The 19,968-nt window shown below is 43.0% G+C and overlaps 1 protein-coding gene across 1 annotated transcript; it reads left to right on the top strand.

The window, feature by feature from the left end:
- Positions 1-602: 602 nt before the first annotated feature.
- On the top strand, positions 603-18,111 carry ZBTB37 (zinc finger and BTB domain containing 37). The gene is made up of 4 exons (XM_070746783.1): positions 603-723; positions 11,748-12,698; positions 14,455-14,558; positions 15,759-18,111. Exons 2-4 carry the CDS (start codon positions 11,776-11,778, stop codon positions 16,241-16,243), a joined length of 1,512 nt encoding a protein of 503 aa, XP_070602884.1. The 5' UTR covers positions 603-723; positions 11,748-11,775; the 3' UTR covers positions 16,244-18,111.
- Positions 18,112-19,968: the final 1,857 nt, after the last annotated feature.

The following is a 19,968-nucleotide window of genomic DNA, read 5'->3' as shown; positions in this document are numbered from 1 at the left end:
AACTTTTTAGAAGGTCAGCCTTATGCTTTCCTCACCCACGAGGCCCATCTGGAAAGGCTGTTTCCTTTGAGCCGTTATTGCAGCGCCACCTACGCTCAACGGCAAAAGCAGAAGAAAATATGGAGGGGGAAAACGGAGCGCGTGCTCTATAATCCAACGCCATCCGTGCCTCCCCAAGGTCATCCGCAACCAACGTTACCTTTTAAAGGCCCAACGTCCTCTATAGAAATTAGCAAAGCAACATCAATGGGGGGGGGGGGAAGAGACAGAGACAGAGAATATTCACGATACTCACACAGCAACACAGTCAAAGGCAGATTCCAAAAGAGAAAGCGAGGGCCACAGCCCTCCTTTTTATACAGGCCGTGCAATGTCTCCGGGAGTCACGTGATGGGCACGCTTTTTTTGCATAGCTCCACCTCTCGTGGCCACGCCCTAGGAAAAATGATTCTTACGCACAACAGTCCCCCCTCCCCCTCCCCACGCCCCTTCAGCGCCACAAGTTACCCAGGCGGTCAGCCAGGCGCAGGTTCCACCCTCTCCGTGGTGGGCTCATTCCTGTGGGTGGGGCTACCTGACGCGAAGATTGTTTCAGTGGGCGCTGGGGGGAAAGCAAGTCAATCAAGAAAGACGAAAGGGGGGATATGTACTTCCGGGGCGTTTCTCTTCTGGGGGGGTTCGCTTCCGGAAGGGTGTTCGGGCTCGTCCCACCCCCCCTTGGAGGTACGTAGGCGATGCATTTTTCGGTCCCCTCGGGAAAGGGAAGGAGCTCCGGAGAGTTGTTCTCTCTCCTTTCTTCCCCACCCTCGGGCGCACTCGAGGACAGTCACTCTGGGCTGCCTCCCAGAAGAACGGGGTGGCTTCTGCATGCCCCCCGAATTTCTACCCTCACTTCTCTCTCCCCTGCTGTATCTTAGCAACGGAGTTTTGCTCCTCCTAAAATATATTTCTCTGGGCAAGATTGCCTGACCTCTTCCTCGATCTTTTGCACCTTCCCCCCAAATCCGCTGCAATCTGTCGATTTGCAGCCACCGTACTTGGCTTTTGATTCACCCATACATCCCTCCCTCAGCTTTGTCATTTTAATTAACTGTCCTCTTCAGGTATTTTTTGTAAGAGCAAAGCGTTTTGGTTTCGTTGCAATTTGCTGGGGGTTTTGGACTGTTTGGATCTAACTAAGAAAAGGGTTCTGTGGGGAGAAAGGTTTAGAAAGTTGGAAGGAGGATTGAAAATATGCTGCCTGGTAGTTTTGCTCTTGCCTGCATGCCTCTTTGAAAATACTCCAAAAATGAATTCAGCAGTTTATACTCTTAAACCTGCATTCGTTCGAAGAGATGTTATAGATCCTCATTCAAAATTATGTGTGGCTGGAGAAATCACCTGATTTCTTTTGGGGAAAAAACTGAGTAAAAAGTTTATCTAATTGTTTGTAATGTTGGGAATTATTTTTTCCTGTTTAATTAAACAGAGAGCCAACCAAAGTTCAAGATTAGCAGTAGGGTTAGGACAAGCCAGAATATTAATTCTATATGTGAATAAAATAAATATATGCAATTGATTGCTTACAATAGTTTAAATTGAATTTATAAGAAAAAATGTGCAATGCAAAACAGCAGATTTAACAAATGTAGAAATAGTGTAAATATTATTGAATAATGAAGCATCAGCCTTAATGAAAATATTTGATTAGCCACAGTTGAAGCTCCACTGCATGGAATTCTGATTTTTCACCTGTGCTTTTCTTATTATTGGACATCTGAACACAGATCTGGTCTGGAATCAGGATATGGGAGCAAGTGTATATGAGGGAAAGGAAGATTTGACAATAAGATTTTAAATTTCTTTTTTTTTTTTAAATTGAATTTTTAAAATATATTTAAACTATATTTACTAAAATTAAAAAGAAACATAACGTGCTTTATCACTTCACTTAATGGTAAAAAAAAAATCAATTTTTTGAAGTCTGACTTTATAGATTATATACATAGACTAGAGCAGAGGTGTCAAACTTACATCATCAAGGCAGTGTCACGTGATGTATCAGGACATTTTCTCCCTTTGATAAACTGGGCGTCCACATGGCCAGTGCCTGATGTATCTGGCCCATGGGCCCGGAGTTTGACAGCCCTGGACTAGAAGAACATGGAAAAACAATTGTACATTTTAAGAAATTGCTCAGAATAATCTATTCAACACCTACGCTATCCCTACAATGGATTCAGGAGGTCTTTCCCCATCTTGTTAATTTTCATTGTGTTTCTATAATTTGTGCATAACAGTCTGCATATAATTATTGCTGATATCTAACTAGCTTTTAGATTGAAGTTTGCTTATTTTACTACTTTATTAATACTGTAATTCTAAACGTGTTCACTATTGTGTCCCTGCAATACCATAGTAGACTAATGCAATAAAATACAGCTAATGGATGTTTCTTTTTGTAATACAATAGAAATAAAGAATTCTAAAGCATCTTATCAGGCTCTGTTAATTCTGTGTAAGTCAAAAATTCCATTTTCAAAGCTCATATCTAATTTCAAATTACGGAATATTTTACCATAATTTTTAACTGTACTGTAAGGGAACATAATTAAAAGTGAATACTGAGTATCCTGTTTCACTCCAATAAGAGATTTGGAGTTAGAACTGGGTACCAATCCAAGATTAATATTTATATTTACCGTATATTTATATTTAATTGGATTTGTATTTTGCTCCTCTCCGAAGACTTGGGGCGGCTCACAGCGTATACAAAGACACAATAGTACAGTTCATCCAATTAATATACATAAAAATAATCTTTAAAAATTCTAACTTTAAAAACTTTCATTAACATTCATTCAATAAATCATACTAAAAACATTTGTTGGTCAGGGGTAACCCCAGGCCTGGTGACAAAGATGAGTTTTTAAACTTTTGAAAGGCAAGGAGGGTGGGGGCAGTGCGAATCTCCGGGGGAAGCTGATTCCAGAGGGCTGGGGCCCCCACAGAGAAGGCTCTTCTCCTGGGTCCCACCAGCTGACATTGTTTGGTCGATGGGACCCTAAGGAGACCCAACTCTGTGGGATCTCACCGGTTGCTGGGATTCATGCGACAGAAGGTCTCAGAGATAGTCTGGTCCTATGCTATGTAGTTGCCATACACTAAAAAAAACAAGTTTATTGGTACTATCATTTTTATTTCATAAAAAAAGGAAAAGAACTATTGAAAAAATAGAAGCAGATGGAGAATTCTAAACAAAAGGATGTAAAATGTATGTTGCTCCTAATAATTGGAATAATAATTAATTATTGCTAATTGCTAATGGAAAAAAAGGAATGTAATAAATGAGGTTTTGTATCCCTTTTTTCACGCATTAAGCATAACAAACTCCCTCTTGCCATGGGTGAAAGTAGAGTTCCAACTGTTATCTGTTCATTGTAGAAGAAATATTGGAAGCATAGGCTGCATACATTAATTAAGTAAGAGTGAATCTAAGGAAACTTTCTTGTCTTAAAAATATGACATAGATATAGATCAGGGGTGTCAAACCTGTGTTACAGTGGCATCACATGATCTATTCAGGACTCCCCCCCCCTTGCTAAGCATGTGACACATCTAATCTGTGGGCCATGCGTTTGACAACCCTGATATAGATGAACTGATCATCCTTATAATAGACAAAATAAATAAGATACAACGTACTGCTTTTTATGTTGAACTTGGCAAAATAACATACCTAACCAAGATTTATTCTTGTATGCTTCTTGTTGATGGAGAAGAGCCTAATACTGGGAATGATTGAGGGCAAAAAAAGAAGGGGACGGCAGAGAATGAGATGGCTGGATGGAGTCACTGACGCGGTCGGCATGAGCTTAAATGGACTCCGGGGGATAGTAGAGGACAGGAATACCTAGAGGAACATTGTCCATGGGGTGACGATGGGTCGGACATGACTTTGTAACTAACAACTACACTTCTTGATACATTATCAGCATAAGCTGTTTTCATATCCATATTTTCTTGTAGTATTCTTAATGAAACCCATTCTGATGTCTTCTGATTTATTTTCCTGAATTATGTATCTACCAGGAATATAAGTAGTTATGGCTAGAAACTAAATTATTTATTTTCAGTTTTTATCTTTGAAAAACATATAGAGCAGATGCAGTATACCATTCTTGCATTAACTATCAACTTGACTAATATACAACCTGACACAGAGTTTACTGCAAAGGAGATTTTTTACTGTTTGTAAAAAAATAAAATAAATATACCATATTTTTTGGAGTGTAAGATGCTCTGGACTATACGATGCTCCTACCTTTTGGAGGAGGGAGGAAAAGAAAAAAAACTGCCTTTGCCTCCCAGCATCCCTCCCATATTCATCTGGCCACCTATTCACCGTTGCAACCCGTTTGCCGCTGCCATGGCCCATTCAGCACCAACCATTCTCCAATGCACTTGCAAGGAGAGTCCAGGATGGGTAGTTCTCAATCTGATTGGTCGGGACTGAGTTTAATTTTAATATTAGGCAGGCACCGCCCCCTTAGCCCTCCAGTCTAAAAACTCAGTCGCAGTAAAGGGACTTAGAGTTAGTTTTCTCTTCAATAAATGTGTATTTATTGTGTTTTTTTATATGTATTAATTCTTCTTTGTCTTTTTCTTCTTGCAGGTGCAGTTGGGGGGAAGTTTTTCCTCATGCAGCCCTGGATTTAAAACCTCCAGTGGGTTTCATCCAGGGGCTTGCTGCTCCTCCTTGGCAAGCCGGTTTTTTTGGAGTGAGCACCCGGGGAGACTACCTCCGAGGTAGACCCCGGAGGAGAGGAAGAGGTTGACGCCTCGGGAGGGTCCGCCCCGCCCGTTGCGAACATACCTGGGATCGCTGATATGCCTAGGGAGGCTCTTCAGCAGGGGAGTGGCTCCGCGCCCCCCCCCCCTCGCCCCCTCGACATCAACAGAGGATGAATGGATGCCGATTGGCAGATAAATACCGGCGGCAGGGGAAGTATCGGCTGAAGCCGTTTTCCCCCAGGCGTTTAGAAAGAACCAAGGACGGGCAGATCAGAGAAACTTCCCGCCCGCCTCCTGGGTAATGTCGCGCCGGCCATCTTGAGAGCCCGAAATTGAACGGGCAGGCCGGTTCGCGCTCGGCGAGCGTCTCTGGTTGCCAGGACAACGGTCCGGAGGCCATGTTTTATGACGCAATTTTCGCCGGAACGCCTTAATCATTCCTCAATTGGCGCCAAGTGTCTCCTCTTCCCGGGGCACGCAGGCGCAGTAGTCAACCGAGCAGTTACAATTGGCGGTCTTTATTGCTAGCGTTTGCGAAGCACTACGATTCCGATCAGCGATCTCTGTGAGTAAATTGAGGAAGCGCTTTTTATACTATGGCTGACCAGTCAATTCCGGCCGGGGAGGAGGCCAGCGTCACCAGGCCTACTACCCCCAAGATAAAGCCTCAGAAGCAGAAATCCTCGCAGGGGGCAGCTCTTAGAGAGGCTGAGAAGCGCATTAAAGCGCTAGAGAAGCAGCTGGAATCTTCTCAGAGGGCTGGGGGTCCACCAACTATGTCTGCCCAGCCCCTTATTACCATCCCTCCGCCGGTCTCCCCCGTATTTGCTCCAGGGGTTGTAGGCTCGGCATCTGAGAGGGATTGGTCACCGGAGAGGCCCTTCCAACCCTCTACCTCTTCTAGGCCCGAGACATCCACATTTGCGAGACAAGCAGCATGGCATTCCTCCTACTCTGCTCAACAGCCAGTCCTTCCTCACTGTGGTCAGGCACAAACAGCCACTTTCACCCCTACGGCTGCTGGATTGCGCACGGCACAGGATGCCTGGCAGAGTATGCCCCAGGCCTTACAGGACCTTGTTGTCAGCGCCTATACGCAGGGTCAAGCAAGCGTGGCTCAACAACAGCCAACACCTGCGGGCCCTATTCCATCGAGATTCAGGGACCCCTGGCTTGCTCCAGTTTCTCCTTCCGGCTTGGAGTCCAGGGATGAGGATGAATTTTCCAGGGATGACTTCAGCGAGGCGGAGGACGAGCTCTCTGGCGATGACCAACCACCGGAGCTTCCTGCTTTACCTGGCCTTTTCAAATCCGCCCTTTTCAAGGTCCTGTTGAACAAGGCCAAGATGACCATTGACCAGGCGGGCGAAGGAGGTCAAGGTGTTCCTTCGGCACCAGGTCAACCCTCAGGGGGCCTCTTCGTGTTCCCGAAGCAGGAGACGGTTAACGTACCTTCTTCTCATCTATTTCTGGAGACTGTGCAACGGCCATGGGAGAGCCCTGCAACGGGGCAGGGCCCGTCCAACCTGGACAGACGCTTTTACACCTTTGACCAGGCTATGGAGGACCTTCTGGAGTTGCCTACCGTGGACAAGCCGGTCACCAGCCTGGTCTCCAATGCCCTCGTCCCTTCGGAATCTCAGGAGGGGTTAAGGGCCGAGGACAAAAGGGCGGACAATGTTGTTCGCAGAACCCATCAAATGGCGTCTTGGGCCGTAAGGGCAGCCTCGGCAGCCTCCTTCTTTAATCGGGCTACGCTCCTCTGGATTAAAGACATCCAGTCCAGAGTCGATCCACAGGATGCGAGAATGCGCCAGGACCTGAACAAGCTGTTAGCGGCCACTGAATTTTCCGCGGACGCAACAGTCAATGCCGCTAAGTTCGCCTCCAGAGCGATGGCCTCGTCGGTCGCCTCCCGCAGACTAATCTGGCTCCGGAATTGGCAAGCCGACGTGAAGTCTAAGTGGGCCCTTGCTTCTTCCCCGTTCAAGGGCAAGAAGCTCTTTGGAGACATCTTGGACGATGTATTGGTGGAGGACAGGGATAAGAAAAAGGTGATGCCCAACTCCACCAAGAAGCAGGGAAGGCGTTTCACCCCCTACAACCGGAGACAGCCTTTTCGGAACGACTCCTCCTCGACCAACAACCAGGGGTCGAGGTCCTACTTTACTGGATCCTTTGGTCAGGGCTCCTTTCGTTCCGATAGGACCCAACAATATGACCGCACTAGAGCTTTCCAGGGCCGACGCCCCTTCAGAAGTTCAGGCAGGGGGTACAGAAAGACTAAGTGACTTTCCTGCGGACACTCCTCTGGGCGGCAGACTAATCCACTTCTCGGACGTCTGGTCAGACACCTCATCGGACCCCTGGGCGACTGCCACGGTTTCTCAGGGCCTAAAAATAGAGTTTCTATGCCCTCCTCCTTGCCGCTATCTGCCTTGTCGTGCCCCCTTGGACATTCCCAAAAGGAGGCTCCTATACCAAGAGGTAGCTCACCTGAGGGAGATAGGAGCCATCGAGGAGGTCCCTTTGCCTCAACAGGGTACGGGATTCTACTCGGCTATTTTCTTGGTTCCAAAGTCGTCAGGGGGGGCGCGGCTCATTCTGAACCTTCGAGGACTAAATCGCTACGTAAAATACAGGAGGTTCAGAATGCACTCTCTACGCTCCATTCTGGCTGCCATCAGACACGGGGACTACATGACATCTATAGACCTAAAGGAGGCTTACCTCCATGTCCCCATTTTTCCTCCTCACCGTCAATATCTGCGCTTCTGTCTAGATGGGGTCCATTTTCAGTACAGGGCCATGCCTTTCGGGCTTTCATCGGCCCCAAGATCATTCACAAAACTGCTAGATGTCCTAACAGCTGGGCTCAGACAGCGATCGGTGCGCCTACTCGCCTATCTGGACGACATCGTGATTCTGTCCAGAACGAAGGACCTGGCATTACAGGACTTACACTTGACAATTCAGTCGCTACAGGATCATGGCTTTTCGATCAACTTCGAAAAGAGCCACCTGAACCCCACGACTCGGCTGGCTCACCTGGGAACCAATATAGATTCCAGGAAAGGCCAGGTCTTCCTGTCCCAAGAGAGGCAATCTACCATCAGGGAAATGATTCGAGGCCTGGCGTCACAACAACACCCTCAACTCTCCTTCCTCTCCAAGCTTCTTGGGACACTGGTGTCATGTATCGACATCGTTCCATGGGCCAGGTACCACCTACGCCCCCTCCAGTGGTCCCTTTTACCGTTCCAGAGAAGGAAGATCAGTCACTCACACCTACGGGTGCGTCTAGACTCCGGGGTTCGACGGTCCTTACAGTGGTGGGTATCCCCAGCCCTAGCAAAGGGTTCCCCCTTTCTGGAACGATACCCTCTCACGGTGACAACAGACGCCAGTCTGACGGGCTGGGGTGCCCATCTTTCATCAAATATGGCCCAGGGCCTCTGGGATTCATCGGACCTGAGAAAAGTCAACATCAATTTCCTGGAATTGAAGGCAGTTTCCCTAGCTCTCCTGAGTTTCGCAGACCTAATAAGGGGTCAGCACGTCCTAGTCCGAACCGACAACGTCTCTACCCGGTCTCACATCAACAGACAGGGGGGGACTCGGTCTCGACGACTGATGAGGGAATCGGAGACCCTGCTCAGGTGGGCGGAGGTCAATCTAGCTTCCCTGTCCGCGGAACACATTTCAGGGGTGGAGAACGTGTGCGCGGACTGGCTGAGCCGGGAGACCTTGGACCCAGGGGAGTGGATGCTGGACCACACAATTTTTCTGGACATTGTACACAGGTTTGGGAACCCAATCTTAGACCTGTTCGCTTCCCACAACAACTCTCAGCTCCCACGCTTCTTCTCCCGCTTCCCGTCACCGGGTGCGGAAGGGGTAGACGCCCTTCGGCTACAGTGGCCACCAGGACTTCTGTACGCATTTCCGCCGACCTCCATCCTTCCCAGGGTAATCCGGAAGATTCTGGAGCAACGGGCGGAGGTGCTGCTGCTGGCGCCCTACTGGCCGCGCCGCAATTGGTTTGCGGACTTGATGCAACTGTCAGTGTCTCCCCCCTGGAGGATTCCGGATCACAGGATATCTCTCTCTCAGGGCTCGATCTCCCACCCAGAGCCCCAATGGTGGCAGTTGACCGTATGGAGATTGAGCGGCAACACCTAGAACGTCATCACTTACCAGAGTCAGTTATCAATACTATTCAGGCCGCGCGCAGGCCTTCGACAAGACGAATCTACCAGACAACCTGGGCTTCCTTTTCCAGGTTCTGTGAGGAGCGGGAGGTGGACCCACAAAAAGCTTCCCCTCCCTTGGTCTTAAGTTTTCTTCAATTGGGCCTAGAGAAAGGGCTAGCGCCCAACACCTTACGTCGCCATGTGGCCGCCCTATCCACAATCATAGGCGGGGATGGTTATAGGTCCCTCGCCAGACACCCTTGGATTAGGGACTTCTTGAAAGGGGCCGCCAACATCAGGCCACCACCAATTCATCGCTTCCCATCCTGGGACTTGTCGTTGGTGCTTCACGCCTTAACGGGGCCTCCATTTGAACCGTTTCGCCATATATCGCTCCGTTTGTTAACACTCAAGACTGCCTTCCTGGTGGCGATCACATCTGCCAGGAGGGTCTCTGAAATTGCAGCCTTTTCTACTAGGGAGGACCTTTGTAGATTTCATCCTGACAGAGTCGTATTAAGATTGGACCCAGCCTTTCTCCCTAAGATCAACTCTACCTTCCACAGGGCGCAGGAGATTGTGTTACCAGACTTCTGTAGCCATGGGACTCATCCTTCGGAACTGCGGTGGCATAAGCTCGATGTGAGACGAGCTTTGAAGATTTATATCCGCAGGACCCAGGGATTCAGGATTTCGGAGGCCTTATTCATCTCCTTTGCATCTAGGTCCTTGGGCACTAAGGTCTCGTCTAGGACGATAAGCCGTTGGTTGTGTGAGTGCATCAGGGAGGCTTACCGATCTAAGGGATCACCTGTTCCACAGGGACTTACCGGACATTCCACACGCAGTACGGCTACGACAGCGGCCTGGAGGACCCAGGCCTCTCTAGAGGACATTTGTAGGGCAGCCACTTGGGCAGCTCCGTCTTCATTCATCAGACACTATCGAATTGACTCCTTTGCTTCTGCGGAAGCAGCCTTTGGGAGGAGGGTGTTACAGCGGGTGGTTTCCTTCTCAGAGCCCCCGGTCCGTCCTTCTCCCTCCCTTAGTTAATATCTTGGGTATATCCCATCCTGGACTCTCCTTGCAAGTGCATTGGAGAAGGACCGTTGAAACTTACCTGAACGGTCTTCTCGATGCACTGCAAGGAGAGTCCAGACCCGCCCGAATCCGGGACCGGGGTCCCCTTGGAAGGTGGTGGTTTTGTTTGGTTGTTTGGAAGTTTTTGATTACCTGAGGGTTTAATAAAATAAGTTTGTTAGCTTTACTGCTCCTTCGTTTCCTTTAGACTGGAGGGCTAAGGGGGCGGTGCCTGCCTAATATTAAAATTAAACTCAGTCCCGACCAATCAGATTGAGAACTACCCATCCTGGACTCTCCTTGCAGTGCATCGAGAAGACCGTTCAGGTAAGTTTCAACGGTCCTTCCCCTGTTTGCCGCTGCCACTGCCCGCTTGCTGTCACTGTGACCCATTCGGCACAGCCCACTTGCCGCCGCATTACCCATTTGCTGCTGCCCTTTTGCTGCCACCATTTGCCACTACCACGGCCTCTTTACCACCATCCATTAGCCACCCCTGCTACAAGCCCATTTGCCACAACTGCAGCCTGTTCACTGTGGCCCATTTGCCACCGCTGTGGCCTGTTCGGTACGGCCTTTTTGCCACCACCTTTTTGCCAACAGTGCAACCTATTCATCATTGATCACTTGCCACAGCCTGTTTGCTGCCTCCACAGTCAATTTTATGTGGTCAATTTGCCACTGCTGATCCCTGCTGCCTGAAACCGGACGAAAATGCAATGTACAGAGGCCAAAAACATGTGCAGAGGCCAAAGGATATAGTAGACTACAACGTGCGGAAGCAGAAAATGTCCAAAGGGTGGGGGTCGATGGGTGGGCAAAGCCTGGACAAGATTCAGTGTATAAGACACACCACAATTTTCACTCACTTTTAGTGGGGGCGGGTTGCGTCTTATACTCCAAAAAAGTACAGTAGTTTTATTATCAATGAATTTTTATTTAATAGTATCAATTCTATGTGTATTAGTGAGTGAAAGGTATGTTACCAATGAAATGATAAATGAGAATTAGTAGTCTACTATATCCTTGCATAGATGCTTCACATCACTACATAGCTTGGAGAGGCCCCTTTATCAACATTATAAAGCAAATAGTTTACATTTGCTCTAAAGCTTTGACAGAATTTACATCTTAATTTGAGCTTCTGATTATCAAGAAGGATGGCAGAAGTCAAATCCTATGTATAAAGTGATGGAAAGAATGTATATACAGTACATTGTACTGTTTTCTTATAAAGTAAGCCAAAGTATTTGCATAATTTTATTGCTCTGCCCTTCAGAAGACTATTAAAACATATTTTCATATCTTCCCACTAATTACTGAAAGACTAGATGAAAATCCCAGTTCATTTCATGAAATAAGTAACATTATCATATAGTGTAACATTACCCATCTCCTTTATTGGTAAACATTGTTTATTAGCTAGCATAATTGTACTTGGAATGTTGAGCAATGGCAATATTGTAAAGAGAAACAGTTGTGAAAAAAGAGCATTTAATGCTCAATTGTCAACATTCTGTGTTTTTTCCCATGTAGCTTTTTAACAAGGAAATAGCATTTTATGTGTCATATTCACTCAAATCACATGCAAATGGATTTTTAAAAAATCAATCGTAGGGTTTTTTTAAATGTCATGCATTGCAAAACATGTAGAAATGGAAAAATTCTTTCTAAATCAGCTGTGTATTTTTCCATCATTAGGGTTGCTCCACCTGCAACTGGAGCCGTCATGGAGAAAAATGGGAACATTCAGTTGGAGATTCCTGATTTCAGCAATTCTGTTTTGAGCCATCTTAACCAGCTTCGCATGCAGGGCCGGCTGTGTGACATTGTGGTCAATGTGCAAGGCCAAACCTTTAGGGCGCACAAGGTAGTGCTGGCTGCTAGCTCACCTTATTTTCGAGATCATATGTCGCTCAATGAAATGAGCACAGTCTCCATCTCTGTTATCAAGAATCCCACTGTGTTTGAGCAGCTCCTCTCTTTTTGCTACACAGGGAGAATATGCCTCCAGCTTGCTGATATAATAAGTTACCTGACAGCAGCTAGTTTTCTACAAATGCAACATATAATAGACAAATGTACACAAATCCTGGAGGGAATTCATTTCAAAATTAATGTGGCTGAAGTTGAAATGGAATTGAGCCAAACAAGAACAAAGCATCAAGAAAGGCCCCCAGAATCTCATTGGGCTTCCCCGCCTCTAAGTCATTCCCTGAGTCCTCATCATAGTACTCCAAAAGGCAGCCGTATGGGCCAAGTTAGCACAGTTCTGGACATTCGGGAACTGAGTCCTCCTGAGGAGTCTACAAGTCCTCAAATAATTGAACAGAGCTCAGATGTGGAAAGCCGGGAACCCATACTGAGGATTAATAGGGCAGGTCAGTGGTATGTAGAGACAGGCATGGCAGACCATGGTGGGCAGGGGGACGATGATGTTAAAGTCCTTGGAGCAGTGCGGATCAAAACAGAAAACTTGGAGGAGTGGCTGGGGACAGAGAATCAGCCATCTGGAGAAGATGGGAGCAGTGCTGAGGAAGTCACTGCCATGGTGATTGATACAACAGGACATGGATCAATGGGACAAGAAAGTTACAGTTTGGGTTCATCAGGAACAAAAGTGGCCAGGCCAACTAGCACGGAAACGGACAGGTAAGACAGAATGTTGTTATTGCTTTTTAATAATACTGTCAACTACTACTGTGTCTAAGTCTACCTTTTGTATGTCATGTTAAAAATGTTAGAATACTTAAGGCTTAATTCCTGCTGTTTAAGTTTTATTGGATGTATAGGCTGTCCAACTCCTGTTGGACTCTGGGCAGTGTACAATAATAAAAAGTATACAACAATTAAAAACCCAATAAAGCAGTCAATTAAAAAATTAAAAACAACCATACTCCTGGGGCTGGAGCAGAGTGCTGTAGTTCAACATCCTCAGGCCTGCCAGCAAAAGCCATGTTTTTCCAGAAAGCTAGGAGGGTGGGGACGGTGCTGATCTCCGAGAGCAGTTGGTTCCAGAGTGATGGGGCTGCCACAGAGAAACCCTGCCCCCCTCTGCCTGCCCAGTCCCCCCAGTCCGCACTGTTTGGCTGATGGGACACGGAGAAGGCCAACCCTGTAGGTTCTAATCCACCTCTGAGAAATATGAGGCAGAAGACAGTCCCGTAAATAATCTGGTCCTAAGCTATGTAGGGCTTTATAGGTAATATAATGCTAGTAAGATAATGCTGTGTAAAGCTCATAAACTAAAAACATTGAAGTGGAACAAAACATATATTAAAAAAAGCTTATTGGATGTAGTCTGTAACGTCAACATTTAAAGAAGTAAACTGGACAAAGAAGCAGTTAGAGTATTATAGTGACAGTTCAACTTCTAAATATAGAGCTTTTTAAGTAGGACTTAATTGCCTCTGGCCAAACTTTATTTAACATATTCCCTGGATATTGTAATACATGAGATACAATGATTAGTGGCATTTACCAAAGACAGTGAATAGCGAAATTTTTCTCTATTTAAATATACAGAATTGCATGTTTGAAAGTCATCATGAGGAAAATTTCAAATCTCTTAACTTGGTCTGACTAAATTGTACCCTTTTCTTTCAGTTGATTCCTAAAATATCAGCAGATTTTTTCTTTTCTTTTGTTTTGTTTGAATAAATTTATTTTATTTATTATTTTATTTTTCTCAACATTCCAGTACCTAAGTATAGGAGCCTCCGGAGCAATGGCTATAACCTATTTGCTAGTTCAGATATTATATTTATTTATTTATTTATTTATTTTCAACCAATTTACAAACCAAACATAATTTTATAGTCACCTTAGTGATTAAGGATAGTTTAATCTGAATTAAGATAATTTGTTTGGAGAATGTTCTTTCTTAACTCTAATTAGGTAATATTGAAGAAATACTCTTGCCTGATCTTGTGTAGGAGGTGGTCTCTATGGTTTGATTATCAGATATAATCTGCTTTTCTTACATTTTGATATGCTAATTTTCTGTTTAACATTTTATGCAACAGTTTTTGGAAGTTAAGAATGCATCAGTAGATTTAGTAGTCTGTAAAAATTCTAAAAATTATTTTTTTTCTTATTACTTCTTATGCAGGCAATGTACAAATAATCTCATGTTTTTGTTTTGAAAATTTGTTTCAGGTGAAGCCATCATTTCTTATACAGTACTAACTTATTTCCTGAGTTGAGAAATTAAATTGCTTCATAAAACTTCAAGCTCCATTTATAGTTTTAGGGTTTTCTTAATTTATTTTTGCTTGCTTTGTATTTTATTCAACTCCTGTTCTTCCTGTTTTCAGTTAGTGATGAACCAGAATCTCCTCTGTTTCTTATTTTTTTAGAGCATTTGTATATTACACAAATAGCTCTTAATCACATTTTCCATCTGCAGATTTAGCCCTTCAGGTAGTGTGGTTACTGTAAATGATCGGTACAGGTCAAAAAGTGAATCTCCGTGGCGGATGGATGAACCTAAGCAGCCCAGTTCCCAGGTAGGTGTCTCTTGATGAACTCTGTGATGATAATTATGATGCTGATATTTTATAGGAATAGCTATAGAGAAGCATTTTGCAGTTGGTGAGTGTGTTTATGTGTTATTGGGGTGTGTGTGTGGAGTGTGTGTGAGATGAAGAGAGAGCAAGTATTAAGGTGTTGTGCTAACAATGGGAAGATCCTTACATATGGAAACCCAATTGAATGACTTTGGTCAGTTATTTTATCAGTCCTAGACTGGAAAGTCAAAAGTCATTATCTACTAACATGTAGATTACTGCAATATGTGCATAAGTCACACAAACACACACAGACACACTCTGCTATGTGTTATATAGTGGGTTAGTGGTGAATTAGATATGCTCTATTATTAATTATAATAGGGTATGAGTACTTCAGAAAATAGGTCAAATGAATTTTGGGAAGGAATGTGAAGAAACTGATTTTTATATGTATCTAAACACTATTAATCAGTGAACGAATACAGAGACCTCTATGGATGTATCTGGAAGTATAAACACTCTATATTTCAGAATTTTATCTTGTTTCCTAATCCTGTCTGCTCACTCAAATGCACACAGAAACATATTAAAAGCAAAAATATAATATACGTATTGCATTTTAGAAATTTGGCTTTAGTCATCCCACCGTCATAAGAAAACCCTCTACATTTGGATACAGAAAATGTTTTTATTTCATATTAGGGATTTTTGTATGATAAGCACAGGACAGTTTAGTGAAACAGGGCAGTCCCACATTTTTGTCTAATCAAACTAAACATTTTTAATTTTGTCCAACTGATGAATATGCAAGGCTCTTATAGCTTTATAAGTACTTCAAGGACAATCCACACAAAGCATGGTTAAAATTTAAAAAAAGAAATCTGTATATGTATTTTAAGCTGCATGTAGAGTTTTAAAAATTAAAACTTTCCATGGTACATTACATGCCAATCAAACCATTTAGTTCTACAATATATCTTGTTTTTTACAGTGATCATCATATGATTCCAGGAAGTTTCAGGCAAGGCATAAACATAACAGTGTTTGTATTTTTGTCTTAATCTTTAATACTCTGAGAAATAATGCTTCTAAATCTGGATTTTGCTGATCAACCATAAAGATGTCTAAGCCTTCTTGTTAATGTCCATCATCATATTTAATCGACATTTATTTTTCTTCATAATGTTCTTGTTCTAGGTAGAGGAGTCAGCTATTGTTGGAGTAAGTGGCTATGTGGAATATCTCCGTGAGCAGGAAGTGTCTGAACGATGGTTTCGTTACAACCCACGTCTGACTTGCATCTATTGTGCCAAATCCTTTAACCAGAAAGGTAGTCTGGACCGGCACATGCGGCTTCATATGGGCATCACACCTTTTGTTTGCCGGATGTGTGGCAAAAAGTATACCCGCAAGGATCAGTTGGAGTACCACATCCGGAAGCACACAGGCAACAAGCCCTTTCACTGCCATGTCTGTGGAAAGAGCTTCCCCTTCCAGGCTATCCTCAACCAGCACTTTCGTAAGAATCACCCTGGCTGCATGCCACTGGAGGGGTCGCACAGCATCTCTCCAGAGACCACTGTCACCTCCAGAGGGCAAGCTGAAGAAGAGTCTCCTCTTCGGGAAGAAGCTGGTCTGGCTGGGGAAACTGCACAGGGATCTGTATCGACTACTGGGCCAGATTGAGACCATATGCCCAGTGGATCAGGGGATCTTCTGTAGGATAAGCAAACCCCACTGGGATGGTGAGCTCCTGTAGTTGGTTGTGCTATGTTGCCACTGGACAAAGACACTCCCAAGAGGTTGCCAAAACAGAAAAGATACAGTACTGTAACTAAAGTGCTTATGGTTTCCCTTATTTTTCTCCATCTCCTTGGAAAGGAGAAAACAGAAACTGAGTCAACTAACCTCTGATTCAGGGATTAACAACTTCGGAGGGGTGGGCTGTTTTTTTTAAAGTATTCAGTAGTAACAAGGAGAAATAGGTTTTTCTCATTTCTTGGCACGAGATCCTGTGGTCTGATGTGCTGCAGAGATCTAGCTATGTGTTTGCAGAGCATCAGCATCTGTATTTATCAAAATCATACCTCCATAAGATACACGGGGTCAAGAATTGTTTTTTGCTGTTTTGTGCCCCACTCTTATTTCCCAGGTAATTCTTTTTTGAGAACAATGGCTGTTGTACTATAACCAACCATGCCTGAGTGTATTTTATCTTGTTTTCATTTGATGTATCTTTTTAAAAATTGACCCATTATCTAAGGGCTTTTATTAGGGGGAGGAGGCTTGCCATTTCAACATGTGTGGCCTTGCCTATTTGTTATAAGGCTAACAATTTTTTGAGCAGTATTTTAAAGATTACACAATATTTAAGCAATTAAGCTACTGAAAAAGAAGGCAGTAACTACAGTATGAGGGTCTGCTATGTTTGAGTGATTATTTTCAGTTGTGAAATATGAGTAGGGCAGAACATGTATTCTACGTGTGCTGCAAAAACTGAAAAGTAGATTTCTAGTTATGATGAATTTTTAAAACAGTGGCTTTTTCCAAAGGTCATCCTTTGCCTCCCATGCACTTGATCTAATGAAACAGCAATATTATTTGTATATCAAAATAGGTGGATCTCAGTGGGAGAAAAAATCCTGGTTTGTCTTTGTTTCCCTATTTGATATTTTTATATGAAAAACATGCAAAAAAACATGCCCCTACTGTTCAGTAGGGTAAAAGCTCTCATTTCCTGTAAGCAATGAAAACGTTTCCTTTACATCTCTATAATATTTCACATATGAAGTTGGGAAGATCTCTCTTTCTCTCTCTCTTTACCAATGCAGCAAATATGCATTTCATGTTTTTTAATATTCTGTTTATAACTAAAAGAATACATGTGCAGGAGAGCAAATATTTCAAATAAGTGTCTTATATTTGCAAAATAAGTTCTTTATTGGTATTTATTAGCAATGCTGTAGAATAAAGGTGAAGAGTTGGCATAATGCTAATATTATAGATTATATGGAGTTAAAATGGCTGAAGCAAAACTTATAAGAGAAACTATACGAGATGTAGTGGAGCCATGAATTGAACAGAGAGAAGAATTATAATGTTATGGTATAGGAAGAAACAGTTTCTTGCTGAGCATGCTTAGATTTGTATAATAATATTTCGCCAATCTTGCCTTCTTGCTCCACACATTTCTTGTTTCTAAGAATGAAACTCTTTTGATTAGGCTCGCAGGAAGAATGAAAATTGTTCAACACTCTCCCCTTTCCTCCCTGTGTGTGCATTTCTTTTTTATGTTAACTGAGGACTTTGTTCCATTCCCCAATTCATGATAAAGCAAGCAGTGGTTTTTCTTTGTGATCACAAAGATAAATTCAAAACTCATTGAAAAGATTAATTTACGCTTGTTTTAGAGTTTGACAAGATTCTCCCAAAGCCACACACACACTTTTCTTCTGGATGAAGTAGGAAGGATAATAGATGTGAATATATCTATCTATATGCTGCTTTAATCATAACTTTCAAATCTACCAAAAAGAGACAATTTACATTAAAAAGAATTGGAAAATATTTCTAGTTAGTTTATAACAAAGTTTTTAAGCATTTAAGAATAGAATTTTAAAAATGTTATCAAACTTGTAAGGCATACATTTATTTATCTACAAGTATGATATAAATATATATATCTATATATAAATATATAATTACAATGGGAATATTTCTTTGCTGAATTGACGATGGTGTAGCATTTCTATATAAGAGTTTCCTACAAAGCAGAATGCAGTAAATATCCATACATATTAAGGGGGCAAGGAGCTGTAATGGATTGTTGAATGTGGCATTTACAGAGCTGTGAGTTCCTTTTGGACTGATACTGTGAACAGAGGAGTGACCAAGTAATCCAGGATTGTGTCATCAGTCATTACTTGCTTGCTGGTAGACTCCTCTTTATTTAGCCTGGCCAGAATCATTGAGAATTTCTTGCCTCTTAGCCTAGGCTTCATTTTAAAAGAAAAATAAAGCTTGTGAAATGTGCTTTTAGTTGCAGCCATTGAATTATGTCGTTTTTACTTGCATGCAAATGAGCCAATATTCTTGCCCATTCTTCTTTTGAACTGGGTTTATAGCTTTAGTTATCCAGACAGCTTATTCAAACAGAAGACTACATTATGAGGAAAAAGCCTGTAAGAGGCTTGTGCCAGCAATCTTCCCTGTCTTTTCTTTCAATATCTCCAGAGGAGTTGGGAAACTTTTATTTCCTTTTATAAAGCAACACAGTTTATTTTGAAAGCTGGACCCATGCAAATGTGAACCTTAGGTATGATTCATTCATTGAAGCAGACAATTTCAAATCACAGTTTGTGAAGGTTGATTTATTCCAACAAAGCATAATTACAGTTAATTATGGGTTTATGTTCAAATAATATTACCTCTGGATGCAGTTGTGGTGTTCAATGAGACCATATTTTGTTTTGTGTGTCTGTGTGAAGGTGCATGTGTGTGTACATCTTGATCTGTTGCTTCACAAAATATAAGAGCTGCCAAAATATCCTGAGCTTTGTGGCTTTATTCAGAGAGTACATTTCTAGGGTAATCAAGAAATCCTCATAAATGTGCATTACTGGAGAAGCTAAAAAGAAGGGTGGGTTTTCTTGGGTTCTTAAAGAGCCTGATACTCTTTAAAGAGTTAGAAGCCTTGCAGGAATATATGCAGGTCTTTACGATTCGTATAATCCAAATTGTGCCAAATATTAAGGCATTGTATCTGTTGACAACTGTTTTTCTGCCCTGCCAGGTGACAGGATATAAATACTAGAATGGGCAGTGGGCCACTTAGGAAAGAATCTAGCTTCATTTGACCATTTATGTGGAAACCCGTGGTGTTGATGCAGATGGAGCTGAAAGAACTGCTTGATTCTGTCTTGAGATCTTACTTTTCTCTCAGATTCTATCTTGATTATTCTTTTTTTTTTAGTTATTCTAAACAATGTGCTATTTATACAAATAAGTTATGAGCTGATGGTGCATAAATTCACAAAGCCTATTTCATTACTTAAACTTGTTTTAGACTATTATGCTTTGTGTAACTAAAATGGAAAGTATTCATTTTCATAAATGCTAGCAGTGTTTGAACGAAAACGGCAAATAAAAGTGTTTGCATTAGACAGAATTGGAACAAACCTGCAGTAAGGCTTCCTTTTTTGTTCTGCAATGAAATATTTACTTGTGCTTGAATTTTTGTATTCAGTGCTTTAACCTTACAGGCAAATCTGGAAGTGAGCTTCAGGACATCATTGTTGAGACATTAGGCACTGGTGCCACCCAAGCTCAAAGGATTATTATTCTCTGGATTCTGTAGTACAGATATGTTGGTAACCTATTTTTTTATTCAATGCATCAGGACATTTTTCATC

Source organism: Erythrolamprus reginae, chromosome 3 (genome assembly GCF_031021105.1).
Source record: "Erythrolamprus reginae isolate rEryReg1 chromosome 3, rEryReg1.hap1, whole genome shotgun sequence".
NCBI classification, from domain to species: Eukaryota; Metazoa; Chordata; class Lepidosauria; order Squamata; family Dipsadidae; genus Erythrolamprus; species Erythrolamprus reginae.
The sequence above is the reverse complement of the archived record's forward strand: the minus strand, read 5'-3'. Positions and strand labels throughout refer to the sequence as shown.

Bases quoted from the DNA above. Each gene is read 5' to 3' on its own strand.
- ZBTB37 (XM_070746783.1), top strand. From the start codon at position 11,776: ATGGAGAAAAATGGGAACATTCAGTTGGAGATTCCTGATTTCAGCAAT. The intron at 12,699-14,454 runs GTAAGACAGAAT...TTCCATCTGCAG, and splicing joins ACTAGCACGGAAACGGACAG to ATTTAGCCCTTCAGGTAGTG. The intron at 14,559-15,758 runs GTGTCTCTTGAT...TGTTCTAGGTAG, and splicing joins GCAGCCCAGTTCCCAGGTAG to AGGAGTCAGCTATTGTTGGA.